Raw genomic sequence first — 17,637 nt, forward strand, 5'->3', positions numbered from 1 at the left:
GCTTGAGATCGCCATCAGTTCTGACTGAAATTATGTGCTATCAGTAAGCAGTCTTTGTCTTATACTTGTTCATCACACATCTGTACTTAACAGTAAAAATTACTAGACCAACCATATAATGAAAATATAATGTGTGCAGGGTAACAAAAGCAGCACAGCAGCGTCAGCAGAATATCTGAATCAACTCTTGAACGATAGCTAAATGTCAGGCTTTCAGACTCCACCTACACTGCTGTTTTGATTAAAAGGCTACAGTACACTGCACCTGTTTTTTAAGGTTTTATGTAAGGTATAAAACAATTAACCAGTTCTGAAGTTAGATTTTTGTCAGTGACGATCTTGCTAAACTCATCAATGAATTTCCCTGCTGCTTTGTGAGTAGGCACTTAATACTGTGACACACATCAAAGTCACTGGTGAATGCAGCAGGCGAGGCAGCATCTCTAGGACGAGGTACAGTCGACGTTTCAGGCGGAGACCCTTCGTCAGGACTAACTGAAGGAAGAGTTAGTAAGAGATTTGAAAGTGGGACGGGGAGGGGGAGATCCAAAATGATAGGAGAAGACAGGAGGGGGAGGGACGGAGCCAAGAGCTGGACAAGTGATTGGCAAAGGGGATATGAGAGGATCATGGGACAGGAGGTCCGGGAGCTACTGTGCCTTTTCTTAAATTTCTGCAACCAGTCTCTGATTATTCACATCTATGTTTGATTTTCAGTTTGTTATGATAGGTCTTTGCTTGTTTCCTGATCAGCATACCTTTAAGCAGCATATGCTCACTCCGCCGCTAATGAATCTACTCTTTCCATACATGATTGCAATCTTCATTTTTCACTTTTTGTTCTTCTACTTTTCACTAACTTCTGTTCATTACATATGAGGTTACTTCTCAGATCTGTCTTTGATGTGCAGAGATCTGCACATTATGTGGGAACCTTCCGAGTGCCTTGTGGAATTTACCACTTGTGACATCATGTCAGCACTCAGAAACATTTTGGATTTTGGAGGTTTTGGATTTTGCATTTTCAGATAAGGAGTACTCAACCTGTTAATAACTGATGGAAATAAACACCCAACAGTCAGTGTTAATAAAAGAAGTCTTTGCTCACCAATTGCCTATATTTTATGTGGTGTCACATTATTGTAGTAGATCTTGAAGCTGTAAACTGGGCGTTTATTAGGTGCTTTGGAACAATGGACAGAGAAACAAAACAGTAAAACAAAATAATACTGTATATATCCTCTCATTCAGGTATACATTGTCGATTGAGGTGCAGCAGGAAATGCTGCTATCTCACAGCTTGAGTCAATTTTTACTGGAGCAGCATTGACCAGTTGTCTGGTATGAGAATTACAAAGCATCTGACCACAAGACTCTACAAAGGATTGTGAGGGCTACCGAGAAGATCATCGGGGTCTCTCTTCTAACCACCTGTGATTTTTATCGAGTGCGCTGTATGTACAGGGCTCTTAGCATTCTCAAAGATCATCCCATCTGTTCCAGTATCTCCTTGAGCCCCCAGCATCAGGCAGGAGGTATGAAGCATCAGGACAAGGACAATTTGGATGGCAAACAGCCTGTTCCCCCAAGCCTTGAGACAACTGAACTCTCTTCCACCACCCAAGTCTCATCACTTATGAAGCTGCAGTAGCATTATACTCTTCAGTTTTTAACTTGTGTTGTAAATGTACCTTGTGCAAAATGTCAATCTTCTGAAATAAATTTTTATGATTTGTTAATTTATTTGTGGTAATTATACCAGTGTGTTGTGTGTGAGTTAGATGTGCACTTTGTGCACCTTGGTCCGGAGGAATGTTGCTTCATTTGACAGTGTACATGTATACGGTTGAATGACAATAAACCTGGACATGAACTTTGTGAAGCTTGTAACTCCTCTATGACAGAGTGAGTTTTCTCTGGATGCACCAATTTCCCCCGTGAACCCAATATATCTAGAACATTGACAATTAGTATAAGGTGCATTTAAATCAAAAAGTAAATAATATAATGCTACTGATGCAAAAACTGAAATGAACATTAAACATGCCATAGAAATGAAAATCTTTTAATTCAAAATAATTAGCATTACAACATTAAATGAGAGAGCCATGTACCAATCATGTACTTTATCAGAATACAAATTTATAAATTCCACCATTTTAGTTGTTTCCGGTCACTTTCATACAGTGACCAAATCCTACCTCAAAGCTTGTAACATATTGCCAGGCAAATATAACTTCCATTTACCATCAAAAGTACTCTGTGAATCCCACTCTTCTGGACATCCCTGATAAGGTTTAATTTACTTTTATGCTGCAATGTCTGAAAAAAAACTTGGCTTCGACAGTGATTCATGATGGAGAATCCTACAATATAGAATGCCTTTAAAAAAATAATATTTTGAAACTACACTCAGTAGCCACTTTATTAGGTACTCCTGTACACCTCGATAATGCAAATATCTAATCATCCAATGAAGTGGCAGCAACTCAATGCATAAAAGCATGCAGACATGGTCAAGAGGTTCAATTATTATTCAAACCAAACATGAGAATGGGGAAGAAATGTGATCTAAATTAATTTGACCGTGGAGTGATCGGTGGTGCCAGATGGGATGGTTTGAGTACCTCAGAAACGGTTGATCTCCTTGGATGCTCATGCACAAGAGTCTCTGGAGTTTGCGGGGAATGGTGCGAGAACAAAAAACTTCCAGTGCAGGCAGCTCAGTGGGTGAAAATGCTTTCTTAATGAGAGAGATCAGAGGAGAATAGCCAGACTGGAACAAGCAGAAAGGAAAATGACCATAACTCAAATAACCATGTGTTACAACAGTGCTGTGCAGAATTGCATTTCTGCATGCACAACATGTTGAACCTTGAAGTGGGTGGGCTGCAGCAACAGAAGACCATAAACATACGCTCAGTGGCCACATTATTAGGTTCAGGAGGTACCTAATAAAGTGGCCACAAAGTGCAGCTTCTAGTTCTTTTCTTTCACTCCCTTAAATTTGTGCTACTTGTTCTTCTTGAACCTGGTGGAAACAGTTACCCAGAGTATGCCAGTGTAGCATATTTAGAGCCTTACTTAATAACTTAGTTATTTCATTTCTTTGCTGTTTGAAACTGCTCTGCCAAATTGGTTGGCCATCAGCCAAAACTTCAGATTGATTGGGCATCCACTGAAATTTCTGAATCTCTTTCAGTTTCATTTTTAAATATTTCAAAATATATAAATATGTTCTCAGCCTAAACCAAGTTCTTGTCCCAAAGTGAAAAACTGATTTGAATTATATTTTTCTTTTGCGCAAATTGATTTGAAGCACAATTTGAGATCTCAGCACACCAGCCATCCAAGTATATGGCACAACTGAAACAGGTTACCATTCCCTCCAAGGAATCAATCAAATTTGTACGCTGTATCTGGCTGAATAAAGTCATGATGACCGTTATGATTAGATTGTATTCATCCAGAAAATTTCAGTTGTTCTCATCAGTCCCATTTTATGTGCAAACAAGATTAATTGACTGTACAAGGGAGAAGTAGTTAGCTTAGTAGATCAATTATTCTTATGTATAAGGACTTTTAATAGTTTTAATAAAGAAATCTATCAAAAATGTATCTCTAAGGATGTATATGAAAATTTAATTTGTAATTATTTTTCAATTTTAGATCTGGGAGTGTTCAGCACCACTGGAGTGAAATCTTTTACTTTGTGAATCACCTTGCACACAAATTCATCAGGTAAATATCCTATTGGTTTTCTCCAAATAAATGTACTTTTCCTCCTGGTGCATAAAGAGTTATGTGAACCCTGAAATTTGACTTTGACCCCACTCATCTTGAATGGAGATCATTTTTATAAATTAATTTTTGGTATCTGGATCTTGCTGACAAGACTAGCAGTTATTGCCCATTCCTAATTGCCTTTGAAAAGATGGTGGTGTGCCATCATCTTGAACCACGGCATTCCTTATGGTAAAGATGCTCCATGTTGCTGTTGGGGAGCAAATTCTAGGACTTACACCTGGTGACAAAGGAATTTCCAGATTAGGGTGGGTGTGTGGTTTAATGAAGAATTTTTAGGCACTTTAGTGGTAACAAATATTAGGAGAGGAAAACATAGAAAAACGGAAAGAGATATAGGCTATTTGCACTTCAAGCCTTTTCCATTATCATGTGATCATGGCTGATCCTCTAAATCAATATGGGTCTTCACCAGGTTATACACTAATGTGTATATGCACTAGCATTTGGGAGACAAACAGGATGGGTTTGCCAGTTGCTGCATGGCTGCATGCATCTTCTGCCATGTGGGAACTTAGTTCATGGCAATATCATTGCAGAGGAATAGAACATGGAATGTTACAGCACAGTACAGGCCCATTGGCCCACAATTTACTACCAACCTTTTAACCTACTCTAAGATCAATGTACCTCCCATCATCAATGTGCCTGTTAAGAGTCTCTTAAATGTCCCTAATGTATCAGGCTCTACCACCACCCCTGGCAGCAGATAACTGAGTTAAAGCTGGATGACTAAGCTAAACAGTCTGGTTTAACTACATAAACCCAAGAGATTCTGCAGATGCTGGTAATCCACAGCAACCACACACAAAATGCAGGAGGGATTCAGCAGGTCAGGCAGCATCAATGGACATGAATAAACAGTCAATGTTTAGCTACAAGTTGTCCTTGCTTAGTCTATTATTTCATTTAAATATTTTGCAGGGTGGCTACATTTCTGATTAACTGTACGTTTGAGTTATGAACAGTTTTAGAACAGAATCCTTCCATAACTTGGGAAGGACCTGCACCATATTCCTATACTCTCTGCTTACCTGTTTACATATAGAAATCCATCTACCTCTTTTATAAGCCTATTCAGAAATGTAGTTTTTACAGTTTCTGTGGTAAATAATTCACCTCATTTCATTCCTAAATGTCCCAGCTTCTGTCCTGGGGCTCTGATCCTTCAGCTATGAGGAGCAACCTCCCTGCATCCAGTCTCTCAAGCATTGTCAGAAGTTTGTACATTTCAATGACATCTCCTCTTATTCTAAATTTTAGTGGATATAGACCTAGTAGTCTCAATATCTTCTCAAAGATTCAAAGTGCATTTATTATCAAAGTATGTAGGCAGTGTACAACCCTGAGATTCATCTTCCAACAGACAGCCATTAAACAAAGAAAACCATGGAACCCATTCCAAGTAAAACATCAAACCCCCAACTCACATTAAAAAAAAGAAAAAAATAGCGCAAATTGCAAAAAAAAAGTGAAAGACATTGAATATGACAGCCCTGTTACCTCAGGAATCCTTTGCCCGACTCCAGACCCCTAGGCCGGAGTCGCCGGCCCCCTAGGTCCGAGTCGACGTAGTAGTAGTAGTACCTCAGGGATCAGTCATTGCACTCTGGCAGGAATATTCTTAAGTAAGGAGACCAAAATTACAAACAGTACTCCAATTATGGTGTGATAAAGGCCTGTATAATTGTAAATAATTGTTTCAGCACAACAGGTAATCAATCTGATATTGTTTAATTAATGTGGCTATGAAATAAGTTTCCATTCCAAGTAAGGTAAGAAATCCATCTTCACAAAGCGCCCGTTATAGTAATATGACCATGTAACGTTCTGGTTCCGAAATTTAGTTCCAATATAATGGAACATCAGGAATAGTTTATACATGTGTTGTAGCATGAACAAAGTCACCAGAGAGACACTGAAGCTAGTGGATATAGAAGGGATGTTATTCAACAAAACTGAGCAGCAGGCATCATATTGAGACACTCTTGGAGAATGAGGACCCCGAACCAATATTACATAACATTTTTAGATTCTAAAGATCAAAGGTAACAACAGGGCAATTCTATAGTTACAATGTATCTTCAGTGCTTCCTTAGAATTACATATAGTTTTCACACACCTCCATCTTCGCACCCACACTCCAGACACCTAAAATGATTGTTAATCAGCATTGTCTGATTTACAATCAACACCAGTCCACAGTTCCAGGAAAACTATTGTCCAGGGCTGCATTTTAAATTCAGTCTTCAATTCACATTCATGTCTGAAGATTGGTTGCTGGTGAAGTTAATATCTGCGCTATATCCTAACTCCTCAACACAACCTATCACCATGTTAAATGTTTAACATATCTGATTGAGAATTTGTTCCTACTCAATCCCTCTGGACTTTGTGAGATTAGACAGCAAACAAAATAATTGCCACATTTGCGTTTGTGGCAGAATCTACTGCAGCTCATTTTCATTCTGGATAAAGTTTTCTTCTGTTTTCTTACAGCCCACAGCTGAGAATGTCTTTCATTGTTTTCTCAACCAGAGGTACCACACTTATGACTTTAACAGAGGACAGGTGAGTGATGTCCATATCATTCAGTGTTTTCATGGAATTGTAATGTGAAGGAAGCCATGATGCCAATGTATGCTTTTGTTTTTACAAAAGCTACACATCTTTTTTGATGTTTTTTCTGACAAGCTTTGTCCTTAAGGAATTTATCCCTTAAGACTACTTCTGCTTTCCTCTCTGGTTGAGTATTGCAGCAAACAACATCCTCTCATTTCACCTCTGGTCCTGTTTACCAATTTCCTTAAAACCCACGTTAATATTATGAACACTAAAACTCAATAAATGCAACTGCTGGATGACCCTTGTACACCAGATACAAGAATATTTTAAGGGATGCAAACAACAGGAATTCTGCAGATGCTGGAAATTCAAGCAACACACATCAAAGTTGCTGGTGAACACAGCAGGCCAGGCAGCATCTCTAGGAAGAGGTACAGTCGATGTTTCAGGCCGAGACCCTTCATCAGGACTAACTGAAGGAAGAGTTAGTAAGAGATTTGAAAGTGGGAGGAGGAGGGGGAGATCCAAAATGATAGGAGAAGACAGGAGGGGGAGGGATGGAGCCAAGAGCTGGACAGGTGATTGGCAAAGAGGATATGAGAGGATCATGGGACAGGAGGTCCGGGGAGAAAGACAAGGGGGGGGTGGAACCCAGAGGATGGGCAAGGGGTATAGTCAGAGGGACAGAGGGAGAAAAAGGAGATTAAGAGAAAGAATGTGTGTATATAAATAAATAACGGATGGGGTACGAGGGGGAGGTAGGACATTAGCGGAAGTTAGAGAAGTCGATGTTCATGCCATCAGGTTGGAGGCTACCCAGACGGAATATAAGGTGTTGTTCCTCCAACCTGAGTGTGGCTTCATCTTTACAGTAGAGGAGACCGTGGATAGACATGTCAGAATGGGAATGGGATGTGGAATTAAAATGTGTGGCCACTGGGAGATCCTGCTTTCTCTGGTGGACAGAGCATAGGTGTTCAGCAAAACGATCTCCCAGTCTGCGTCGGGTCTCGCCAATATATAGAAGGCCGCATCGGGAGCACCGGACGCAGTATATCACCCCAGCCGACTCACAGGTGAAATGTCGCCTCACCTGGAAGGACTGTCTGGGGCCCTGAATGGTGGTAAGGGGGGGAAGTGTAAGGGCATGTGTAGCCTTGTTCCGCTTACAAGGGATGATTGGGGAAGGTGCTCCATAGAGCTTTGAAGAGTCTTTGCCAATCAATGTCAGAATAAAATAATCAATTTATACATGCCTGCTTATACCATTTTGACATTGTATATGTCATAGTGATGGGTTGGGAGAGCATGCATTTTATGGTGAGTTAGAGATTGTGGTCATTTCATGGATATTAATTGACTGGCTTGTAATCAATTCTATGCATTATCCATGCTTGCCTCCCACTGTATTAGCCCCCTAGCTGTAATATCAATTACAGCCTCATGACTGCCAACATTCTCAAGGCTTCACACATAAAAATTTCTGGCGAACACTGCAGCCCAGGCAGCATCTTTAGGAAGAGGTACAGTCGACATTTCGGGCCGAGACCCTTCGTCAGGACTAACTGAAAGAAGAGCTAGTAAGAGATTTTACTCTCTTACTAAGATTCTTAGTAAGAATCTCTTACTAGCTCTTCTTTCAGTTAGTCCTGACGAAGGGTCTCGGCCCGAAACGTCGACTGTACGTCTTCCTAGAGATGCTGCCTGGCCTGCTGTGTTCACCAGCAACTTTTATGTGTGTTGCTTGAAATTCCAGCATCTGCAGATTTCCTTATGTTTGCATTCTCAAGGCTTCATTTCACAGCCGTTCTGCATGTGGCTCAGGCTTTGAGTGTCAACCAGGCCAGTGGATGATGCATCCAAAATCATTATCCCCCACCACCTCTCTAATGTGGTTCGACGACTCGATGTCAAAGAACTATTTTTCTGTTTTTAAGCGTCTTTGTTAACATGATTAGAACAAGTTGCTGTTGATTCAGACAATAAACAGATCTATACAATTTATTAAAAAACATTAAACTAATGAATTGAAAGATGTACATATAGAAAATAAAGAATAATAAACTTAGCTAAATTAACTTTTTGGTCATGCTAATGCTAGATGTAACAACTTTAGCTAGTGTGGAGTAAAAGGGTCATGTACAGAGTATTCATCTCCTCTACTCAGTAATTTACATAATGATCCTGGCCTCCGTGATAAACTGAGGTGCAAAGCAAGAGATCGGTTAGGCAATATCCATCACGTGCCATACTGTAAGCTGCAATACACAGGCCAAGTCCAGAATGTGCTGACGTGTACTGCAGTCAGCCAGTGCTTTTATACAGCACTCCTGGCTTTGTATTGATACGATCCAGCACATTAGTTCCCTGAATATTTGATCACTCAGCACACAGGTTAAGTAGATCTAGAGAACTTGAGCTTTGTCTAACCGCAAGAAATTCTGCAGATGCTGGAAATCCAAAGCAACACATACAGAATGCTGAAGGAACTCAGCAGGTCAGGCAGCATCTATGGAAATGAATGAACAGTCAATGTTTCAGGCCGGGGCCCTTCTTCAGGGCTCTGAAGCTTTGTCTTTTGTTAGCATAAGATTGCTTGCCTATTAACAGCAAGAACTTTCATCCCTTGCCCAAGAATAAGGTGGTGATTCTGCAGTATGAGTATTCCATTTAAATCAGAAATTAGAAGTTACTCTTGGTAAATAACTCTTCAATATAAAATATGTTAATGCTGTGGCAAGTTATAAGTCTGCAGAGAGAGTTTACAGGGTATTTTCTAGGACAGCAAAACAGAGGGAAATACATCTGTATTTAATAACATTGGGTTAACACAAACCAGAATCATTTGCAAATACAGGTATATTTTTCAAAGGGGTGGAATTTACCAACATCATATTGTCAGAACAGCTAATATTCCATAAATAACAGTGCAAGATCTAAACTGAAAATTGTCCCCACTGCACCCTGGCACGATTTGCTGATGATAGGACAAGTTGGGTAAGGTAAAGTTCTTCCCTGCGCCTTGTGGAGTACAAGCTGAGTTGGGCTTTAAATATGTTCCAGCTGAAAAGATGGTTAATTGCTTTCCACAAGCAGCTGCTGGCAGGAATTTGCTAATTGCCCATCAGTAAACAATAGAACTCCAGTTTTTATTCGTCCATTCTTCTGTCGGACCCCATCAGCCATGCCTGCAGAACAAAGCTGCTCCTCAGTCAAGTTTTTCAGAAGCCAGCCTGGTGGTTTCCTGACAGCATTACCTTGTCCTATGAAGCCAATAATGTGCAGATGGAGAAAACATCATCAATCTTTAACCTTTCAACTGGCATTAAATATGTTTAGTGTCAGGATATAATTTGCTACATGCTCTTAAGGCTGATTTTTTTTAATATTACGCCGACTGGATAAATAGCTTGCTGCATGGGGATTTTGCCAGTCTGGAGTGTGTGCAGTTCTGTGCAAAGGTCTTAGGTACCCTAGATACTTTATATGGTTTCAGAGGGTATGGCCTCCACAGAGCCCTGGTCTCAACATCATCAAGCCTCTCTGGGATTACCTGGAGAGACAGAAGCAAGCGAGACAGCCAAAGTCTGCAGAAGAATTGTGACAAGTTCTCCAAGATACTTGGAATAACCTACCAGCTGATTTTCTCATAAAACTACACGATAGAGTACCTAAGAGAATTGATGCAGTTTTAAAGGCGGAGTGGTTACATCAAATATTGATTTAATTTAGTTTTTTTTTACTGTTTACTGATATTTATAGTAATTTTTTATATATTTAGAAGCTTTTAGTTTCATTATTTTTGAAAGTATCTTCACTTTACAGATTTTTTTACATGTGCATAAGACTTTTGTACAATACTGTATTTGCAGAAGGTATTCACTAAAGTCAACAATATAGCTATGCATTAGATGTAAGTTCCAACATAGTTCCTCAATCTGCACCACACTATTTAACTGCCCTGGCTGTTGATGCTACTGTCATCTCTGCTGTCTGGGGTACTGATGCTATGTTTAGCCTCACCTATGCCTTCTTACCTTACTGGGCTGTTGCTTGTGTTCATATACTAAAAGCTGACTCTTCATCACCTCTCTTTATTTGCTGTAAGTCAGGGGTCCCCAACCTCCTTTGCACTGCGGACCAGTTTAGTATTGACGATATTCTTGCGGACCGGCCGATGGGGGTTGGGGGGGAGTGTTCAAGTTCAACAGTGTGTAATAGGGAATGAGGAAAGGTGCAGCTGACTCATATCATTTCATATCGCCAAATTATATCACTTCCTCACGGCCTGGTAGCACATCTTTGCCGCCCGGTGGCTGGGGACCACTGCTCTAAGTCCTTGTGCTCGGTTGCTTTAATCATTGAGAACCATCATCTTAACCACTGGCAGCGTCTAGTTTGGATTCCACAACTTCCATCCCTGTTCTGAGCTGTGAATCTCCACATAGTGGAGCCTTGAACCCATTCATATAATTTTTTTTTGCTATATTCTGCTGAATTCAAACAAATTTATTGTTTTTCTCCGTGCAAATGGTTGGTGTGATCATTAACCATCAAAAACAGAACAAGCGCACGGCTGATAACTGCTTTTGCAGCTCACGAATAGAGAGATGATTTGTCACATTACATTGTGTCTGGCCTGTAGTAAGTTGATACAGCTAACGATTAGCTTTATTTGACACATGTACATTGAAACATGTAGTGAAGTGCATCATTTTCATCATATCAAATCAGTAAAGATGTGCTGGGCAGCCTGCAAGAGTCACCACAGCTCTGGCCTTACAAAGCATGCCCACATTTTATTAACCATAACCTTATTCATCTTTTGAATGTGGAAGGAAATTGGAGCACACAGCCACAGAGAGAACGTGCAAACTCCTTACAGACAGTGGCAGGAATTGAAAGCTGATCATACAGTTAGGTGTGTGGCGCATGGCCAAGTAGTTAGGGCGTTGGACTAGTGATCTGAAGGTCGTGGGTTCGAGCCTCGGCCGGGGCGGCGTGTGTGTCCTTGAGCAAGGCACTTAACCACACACAATGCTCCAGTCTACCCAGCTGAGAATGGGTACCGGCAAAAAATGCTGGGGGTTAACCTCGCGATAGACTGGCATCCTATCCGGGGGGGGGGGGGGAGCCTTGTACTCCCAATCGCTTCACGCCGCGGAAACCAGCATAAGCACTGGCCTGATGGGCCACACGGCTTGTAACAGACTTTAATCATACAGTTGGGTGCTGTAAAGCGTTGTGCTAACTGCTACACTACCTTAATTGGGCTTTGGGGTTCTAGCATTTTCCTGTCATTCATTCTTTGGAGTTTTTCTTCTGTTTCATGGATGTCTGCAGAGAGTAAGAATTTCAGGTTGTATGTTGTATACATTCTCTGATATTAAATGGAACAGTTGAACCATTCAAAATTCTCAAATATGAACAATGCTAATTCCTACAAACCCCCATTAGGGCAGGAGAACAGAAGAAGTTAGCTAGTCTAACATTGTTACAGCGCCAACAACCTGGGTCCGATTCAGGCACTGCTTGTAAGGATTTTGTTTGTTCTCCCTGTGACTATGTTGTTTAACTTCAGGTGCTGTGGTTTCCTCCCACATTCCACAGATGTCTGGGTTATAGGTTAATTGCTCACATGGGTATAACTAAGCGGTGTGGGCTTGTTGGGCTGGAATAGCCCAACAATTGTATCTCAGAATAAGTAAGTAAATAAAAATAAAGTCTGGTCAGTTTTTGCAGAAGGAACCCTCCTCCTGAATTACACAGAATGGATTTGGAGGTTGATTAGGATTCAGCCTAATAAAATGTGGGAAGTCTGTGCTAACAGCAGATGGTGAGGCCAGTACTCCTGGGATAGTAAATAACTGCGGAGTTATTTTCAAACTCTGCACAAGTCTTGAGGGAGCCATGGAGACAGGAGAGAATCCTATACAGGAATATTTGGTTGCCTGTAGTTAGCAACAAAAGGGCTTTGTTTTTGCATGGGAATGTGTAGTTTGTATTTATGTAGAAAATCCTCGAGCTTCAGCAATGCTTGCAACTGTGCCTTTTTGACCACTGCCTTTTACAACTGTCAGAATAAATCAGAGAAATACTGATAGGTTTCAGGGTAAGGAGACCTTCAATGCACTTGAAATGGCAAAACAAATTTAAGAACAATTGACTTCAACATTGCCAAATGATGAATTTCCTGACTGGACACTTCTGCCTGGTTTTCCAAGTTAAAACAGCATTGTCAGTGGATTAAGGAGTGTTTATCAATTGCATTCCTATTGCACACTAGTAGCAGCCACTAAGCCTGGCATTGAAAGAGAAAAGCTCAGCTCAATAACTATAAAATTAGTCAATTCTCATTAAAAACCTATTTGGTTTAAAAATGTTCTGGCTCATATGTGACTGAGCTCATCACTCCTTCCTCTCACTGTTTAGGAGAAATTAGGCGTTACCAGTGACGTCTTCAGCCTGTGAAGATTTAGAACATAGAACAATACAGCATATTAGAAGCCCTTTGGCCCAAAACGTTGTGCCAGTTTTTTAACTGACTCCAAGTTCATTCTAACCCTTCCACCTTACATAAACCTTCATCCATGTGTCTATCTAAGAGTCCCTTGAATATCCCTAATGTATTTGCACCACCACCACCCTTGACAGAGCATTCCAAGCACTGACCACTTTCTGTGTAAAAAAAAACTAGCTCTGGCTTCTTCCCTAAACTTTCCTCCATTCACCTTAAAGTCATATCCTCTGGTAGTAGTCATTGCTGCCCTGGAAAAAAGACACTGGATGTCCTCTATATCGGTGCCCCTCATAATTTTATACACCTCTATGGTTGTTATCTTCCTTTGCTCCAAAAAGAAAAGTCCTAGGTCACTCAGTCTTTCCTCATAAGTCATTTTCACTAATCCAGGCATTGTCCTGCAAAATCTCTTCTGCATCCTTCCTAAACTTCCACGTCATTCCTATAATCAGATGAACAGAACTAAACACAATACTCCAAGCAAGAGAAAATCTGCAGATGCCGGAGATTCAAGCAGCAAAATTCTGGAGGAACTCAACAGACCAGACAGCATCTATGGAGAAGAGTAAACAGTTGACATTTCAGGCTGAGGCCCTTCAGCAGGACTGCAAGTACCACAATACTCCAAGGGCGGTCTAATGAGAACCTTATAGAGCTGCACCATCACCTCACAGATCCTGAATTCAATTGCCTGACTAATGAAGGCCAACACACCATTAACCTCTTTAACCAACCTACCAATTTGCACGGCAACTTTTACGGATCTATAGGCTTAGGCCCCAAGATCCCTCTGTTCCTCCATGCTGCTAAGAATCCTGCCATTAACCTTGTACTCTGCCTTCAAGTTCAATCCTTCAAAATGTAACACTTCACATTTCTCCGGATTAAATTCTAGGAACTATAGTTCAGGCTATGTGTCCTGGAATTTAAATTGAGGGGTGACTTGAATGAAATATTCACCTTTTTAAAATAAAAACAGTTGGAAAATGAAGGGGAAATCATTTCCGCTAATTGCCTCTTCCATAAGTAGAAACACTGTCTAAAAGTTGTAGCCAGACCTTTCAGGCATGAAGTTGGAACACACTTCTACAAGCAGACAGGTTCAGAAATTTAGAATAATTTCCACAAATCATAATTAATACTGAGCCGTTTGTTAATAAAATTGGACATTGATTGATATTGGAAATGATGTGTCAGATGAACGGTGAAGGTGAATATATGAAGTTTCCCATGAACTTGTTGAGGGACTGTGGGCTTCTGAAAATGTTCATATTAAAGAAATTGTACAGAAACAGAGGACGAAGCCACTGAGATACCTTAAAGTAAGGAAGAATTTATTTTTAAGTAAGTTGTTTCTCTCATAATTATTTGTTCCTTTCTGCGTCTTGTGGTGCACTGGGATCGAACCTTGCTGTTTCTTTAGCATTTTTGTCTATTTCTTATGAGGCTCAATACTCAACCCCGCACAGATAGAAAGCTTGCAGGGAGCTAGCCAGATTCAAACCCGGTATCATTTGCCTTGAAGTCCAGCGCAGATGCCACCATACCACCAGCCAGCTTTATTTATTTATTTATTTATTTTTCTAATAAAATGCCCTATAAATTAGTAAACACATGATGTAGAGAAGCAACATAGCTGACATTTTTAATGTGCTTACTCAGTGTCCAAAGATTGGAACATAAACAGAAATAACTTAAGATATTCACCATGTTGGGGAGCATTTGTGAAAAGAAAAAGAAAATTAACTTCTCAGGTCAATGAACCTTTGATAGGACCAGATCCGGTCAATTAAATTGGACTTGAATCCTCCTGCTGCTCATGTCTTACTCCCAGTCTAATCTGTGCATTCATTAACTAGACTGTGGAGTGTAGAACTCGATCAGACTCAAGTAGATCTCTTTATTTCCACATGCTTTCTAATTACAAATCTTGGGTTTCCCGTTCCCAGTGGAATTCTGCATCTTGTCAGTCTCAGCAGTGTCCTGCACCTGGAGTCTTGCCTCTAGATGACCAATGTCAACTAAAAAAAACTTCAGTTCTCACACAGCTGGATTCACTGAAGTGGAGCAGATTTTACAAGACAACCAACCAATAGTTGAATTAATGCTGCAAAGAACCAAAAGATTTTAAAACTGCTATTATGTTTGGAAAGCCAGCCAGGGCAGACTTTGAAGCAATGATGTAATATATTTATCATGGACTTGCCAAAATTAGCCGGTACTATTTGACTTTTGATCCTCCTTTGCAGAAGAATTACTGATTCTGTTCAAGAACAGTTACTACCCCTTAACCATCAGGCTCTTGAACAAAAACATAACTACACTCATTTAAGGACTATTTTATCTTGTTATTTCATGCTCATTATTTATTGTTATTTATTTATATCTGCATCTATACAGTTTTGTTGTCCATTGATCCTGTTTCCAGTTACTGCTCTATAGATTTGCTATGTATGCCCGTGGAAGAAGAATCTTTGGGTTGTATGTGGCGACATGTATGTACTCTGATAATAAATTTTACTTTGAACTTAATCCAAGACATTCTCTTCCCTCAGTCTATCACTGAATGAATTTTCTCCATCTTTTCCACAATGAAAGACTTACAGCAGCGTTGAAATTGGTCCTCCTTTAACAAGGATGTATGTGGGATCAGTCAGGGGCTCCTGTTGGCTTTGGACAACCTGAGTTTTGAAAATGGTCAGAGAAGCAATATTGGTTTATGTTCTCTGTCAATTTGGTGACATTGTGATATGCTTGGTTTAGTAACACATTATCAGCAATTTATCTCATGAAGTTAATGCTTTCCCCCCATTCATGTTCTGCTGAAAACAATGAGATTGTGAGGCTGTTCGAGGTTGTTCTTCAAAATCTCAACCAGCTGGATATTCTTCCTGGATAAGCTCAAGCACTGAGAAAGATAACTAATAGACTTCTGTCCAGTCATGGATGCTAATACCCCAGCTGGATTGAAACATGAGTCTAAAGTCATACATGAACTTTCTCAGTGTGTCTGGTGTTTAAATGTCTAGTCTGTGTATGTATGGCGTGCATGCATCTAATTGTTCAGGTACCTTGGGTATACAGGGCTGTAGCAAACATGTTCAACATGCTTGTACCTTGTGATTTGTAAGTGCCAGAGATGTATGTGTCTGTAATGTATGCATCTAGAGTTCTACATATGAATTTTCTGTTTTTTTCAATTTCACAGTCATTAAACACACCAACTGTGCCACTAAAATGTACAAGTCTCCAAATCTGAATAGTAAACAGTTCCCATTGTACCATCTTCAAAGAGCTATGTATTTTAAGATATGTTTGTGTTAATTTAGAGCTGTTAACATTATGATATTTCATCTGTAAGACTAGAGTTTTGTCACAACAATTCAAAAAACAATTATCTCATCCTCACTGATCAGACAATAAAACCTCACAATCTAAATTATGAAGGTGTTGCATATGCACATGAAAATCCTTTGGGATTACTTGCATGGAGTTATTATTCCATGAAAATATTGGACACAGGAGTTTCATAAATAAAATAGTTATGTCTCAAAGACATTGTCTGTGAAGTGAAGTCTTGAGGAACTTACTCTGAGTGATTTCAGCAATGGTATTGAGAGGCTGTCAAACTGTTCGGTACGAAGTGCGGCGAGAAGGATGAACCCATACGACGGTACTCACTTTCAAGGACTCTGTAGCTCATGTTCTCAGTATTATTTATTTATTTATTGATTTTTTTTTTGTGTGTGTGTATTTACACAGCTTGTCATCTTTTGCACTTTGGTTGTGTGTCAGTGTCTGTGCATAGTTTTACACTGAATCTATTTTACGTTTTCTACTGTGAATGCCTGCAAAAAATGAATCTCAGAGTAGTATATGGTGACATATATGTACATTGTTAATAAAAATTTGATAACAACAATTTTTTATTTTGTCTTTCTTAACAAAAGGGAACGAATCCGCAAAGGTTTAGAGGAGCTACAAATGGTGTTACCTGGAGGCGATACCTACATGCATGAAGGCTTTGCAAGGGTACATTCTATATTCAACTTTGCTATTGGGATTTGTTGAAGGAGCAGGAGGAATACCATTTGTGTAAAACAGTATTTTGCATGTGAAATTCCATCCAATCTGCAAGGGGGTGGTGTTGAGATATCATGAATTGGCACTCTCTCATCGTTAGAATAAACCTTGCGTTCCTAATTTTGAGGAAAGGCTTGTATAATTCTGCATTTAATAAAGACCTAGGACATTTTGTGGCTCATTTTTAACCTTGAAACTTTTTAAAGCTTCCAGTATAGTTTTTATTATGAAAAGAATGGACAGTAGAGAACAAACAATAAGGACAATAATATTGTCCCTTTCCTGGATCTTACAGATGAATTTATCTTCGACATTGGATTTAACAATGTCATACCTCTCTCACCATTCTTGCATTCATGCTGCCACTGGTCAGATGTACCTAACTATTAGTGTGTAGAACATAAACATGAGTCGCATTTGAACACAGTATACGAACAATGCTGTGGCATATGTCCATGGAACATGTTGCATTGATTTCATCTCCTATGGAAGTGACTAATCTTGAAAACCGATGCAGTGTCTACAGACAAAATGTCTTTTTGCATTGGTTTACACGTACTTTCTTTCTAGTCCAATGGGGTGGTTGGTGGGGGGGGGGGGGAGTCTAGCCGCAGCCTCAGAATACAAGGGCGTCCCTTTAGAACAGAGATGAGTGGGAATTTCTT

The 17,637-nt window shown here is 39.9% G+C and overlaps 1 protein-coding gene across 3 annotated transcripts in view; it reads left to right on the plus strand.

Annotated features, from left to right (window-relative positions):
• Positions 1-17,637, plus strand: part of LOC134351017 (anthrax toxin receptor 1-like) — a 290,770-nt gene that overhangs the window by 35,315 nt on the left and 237,818 nt on the right. For all 3 annotated transcript variants that reach the window (XM_063056982.1, XM_063056983.1, XM_063056984.1), the window contains exons 2-4: positions 3,670-3,741; positions 6,304-6,375; positions 16,840-16,921. In XM_063056982.1, the coding sequence (XP_062913052.1) occupies positions 3,670-3,741; positions 6,304-6,375; positions 16,840-16,921 (226 nt within the window). The remainder of the gene's footprint in view (positions 1-3,669; positions 3,742-6,303; positions 6,376-16,839; positions 16,922-17,637) is intronic.

Source organism: Mobula hypostoma, chromosome 8, assembly GCF_963921235.1.
Source record: "Mobula hypostoma chromosome 8, sMobHyp1.1, whole genome shotgun sequence".
In the NCBI taxonomy this organism is placed as follows: Eukaryota; Metazoa; Chordata; class Chondrichthyes; order Myliobatiformes; family Myliobatidae; genus Mobula; species Mobula hypostoma.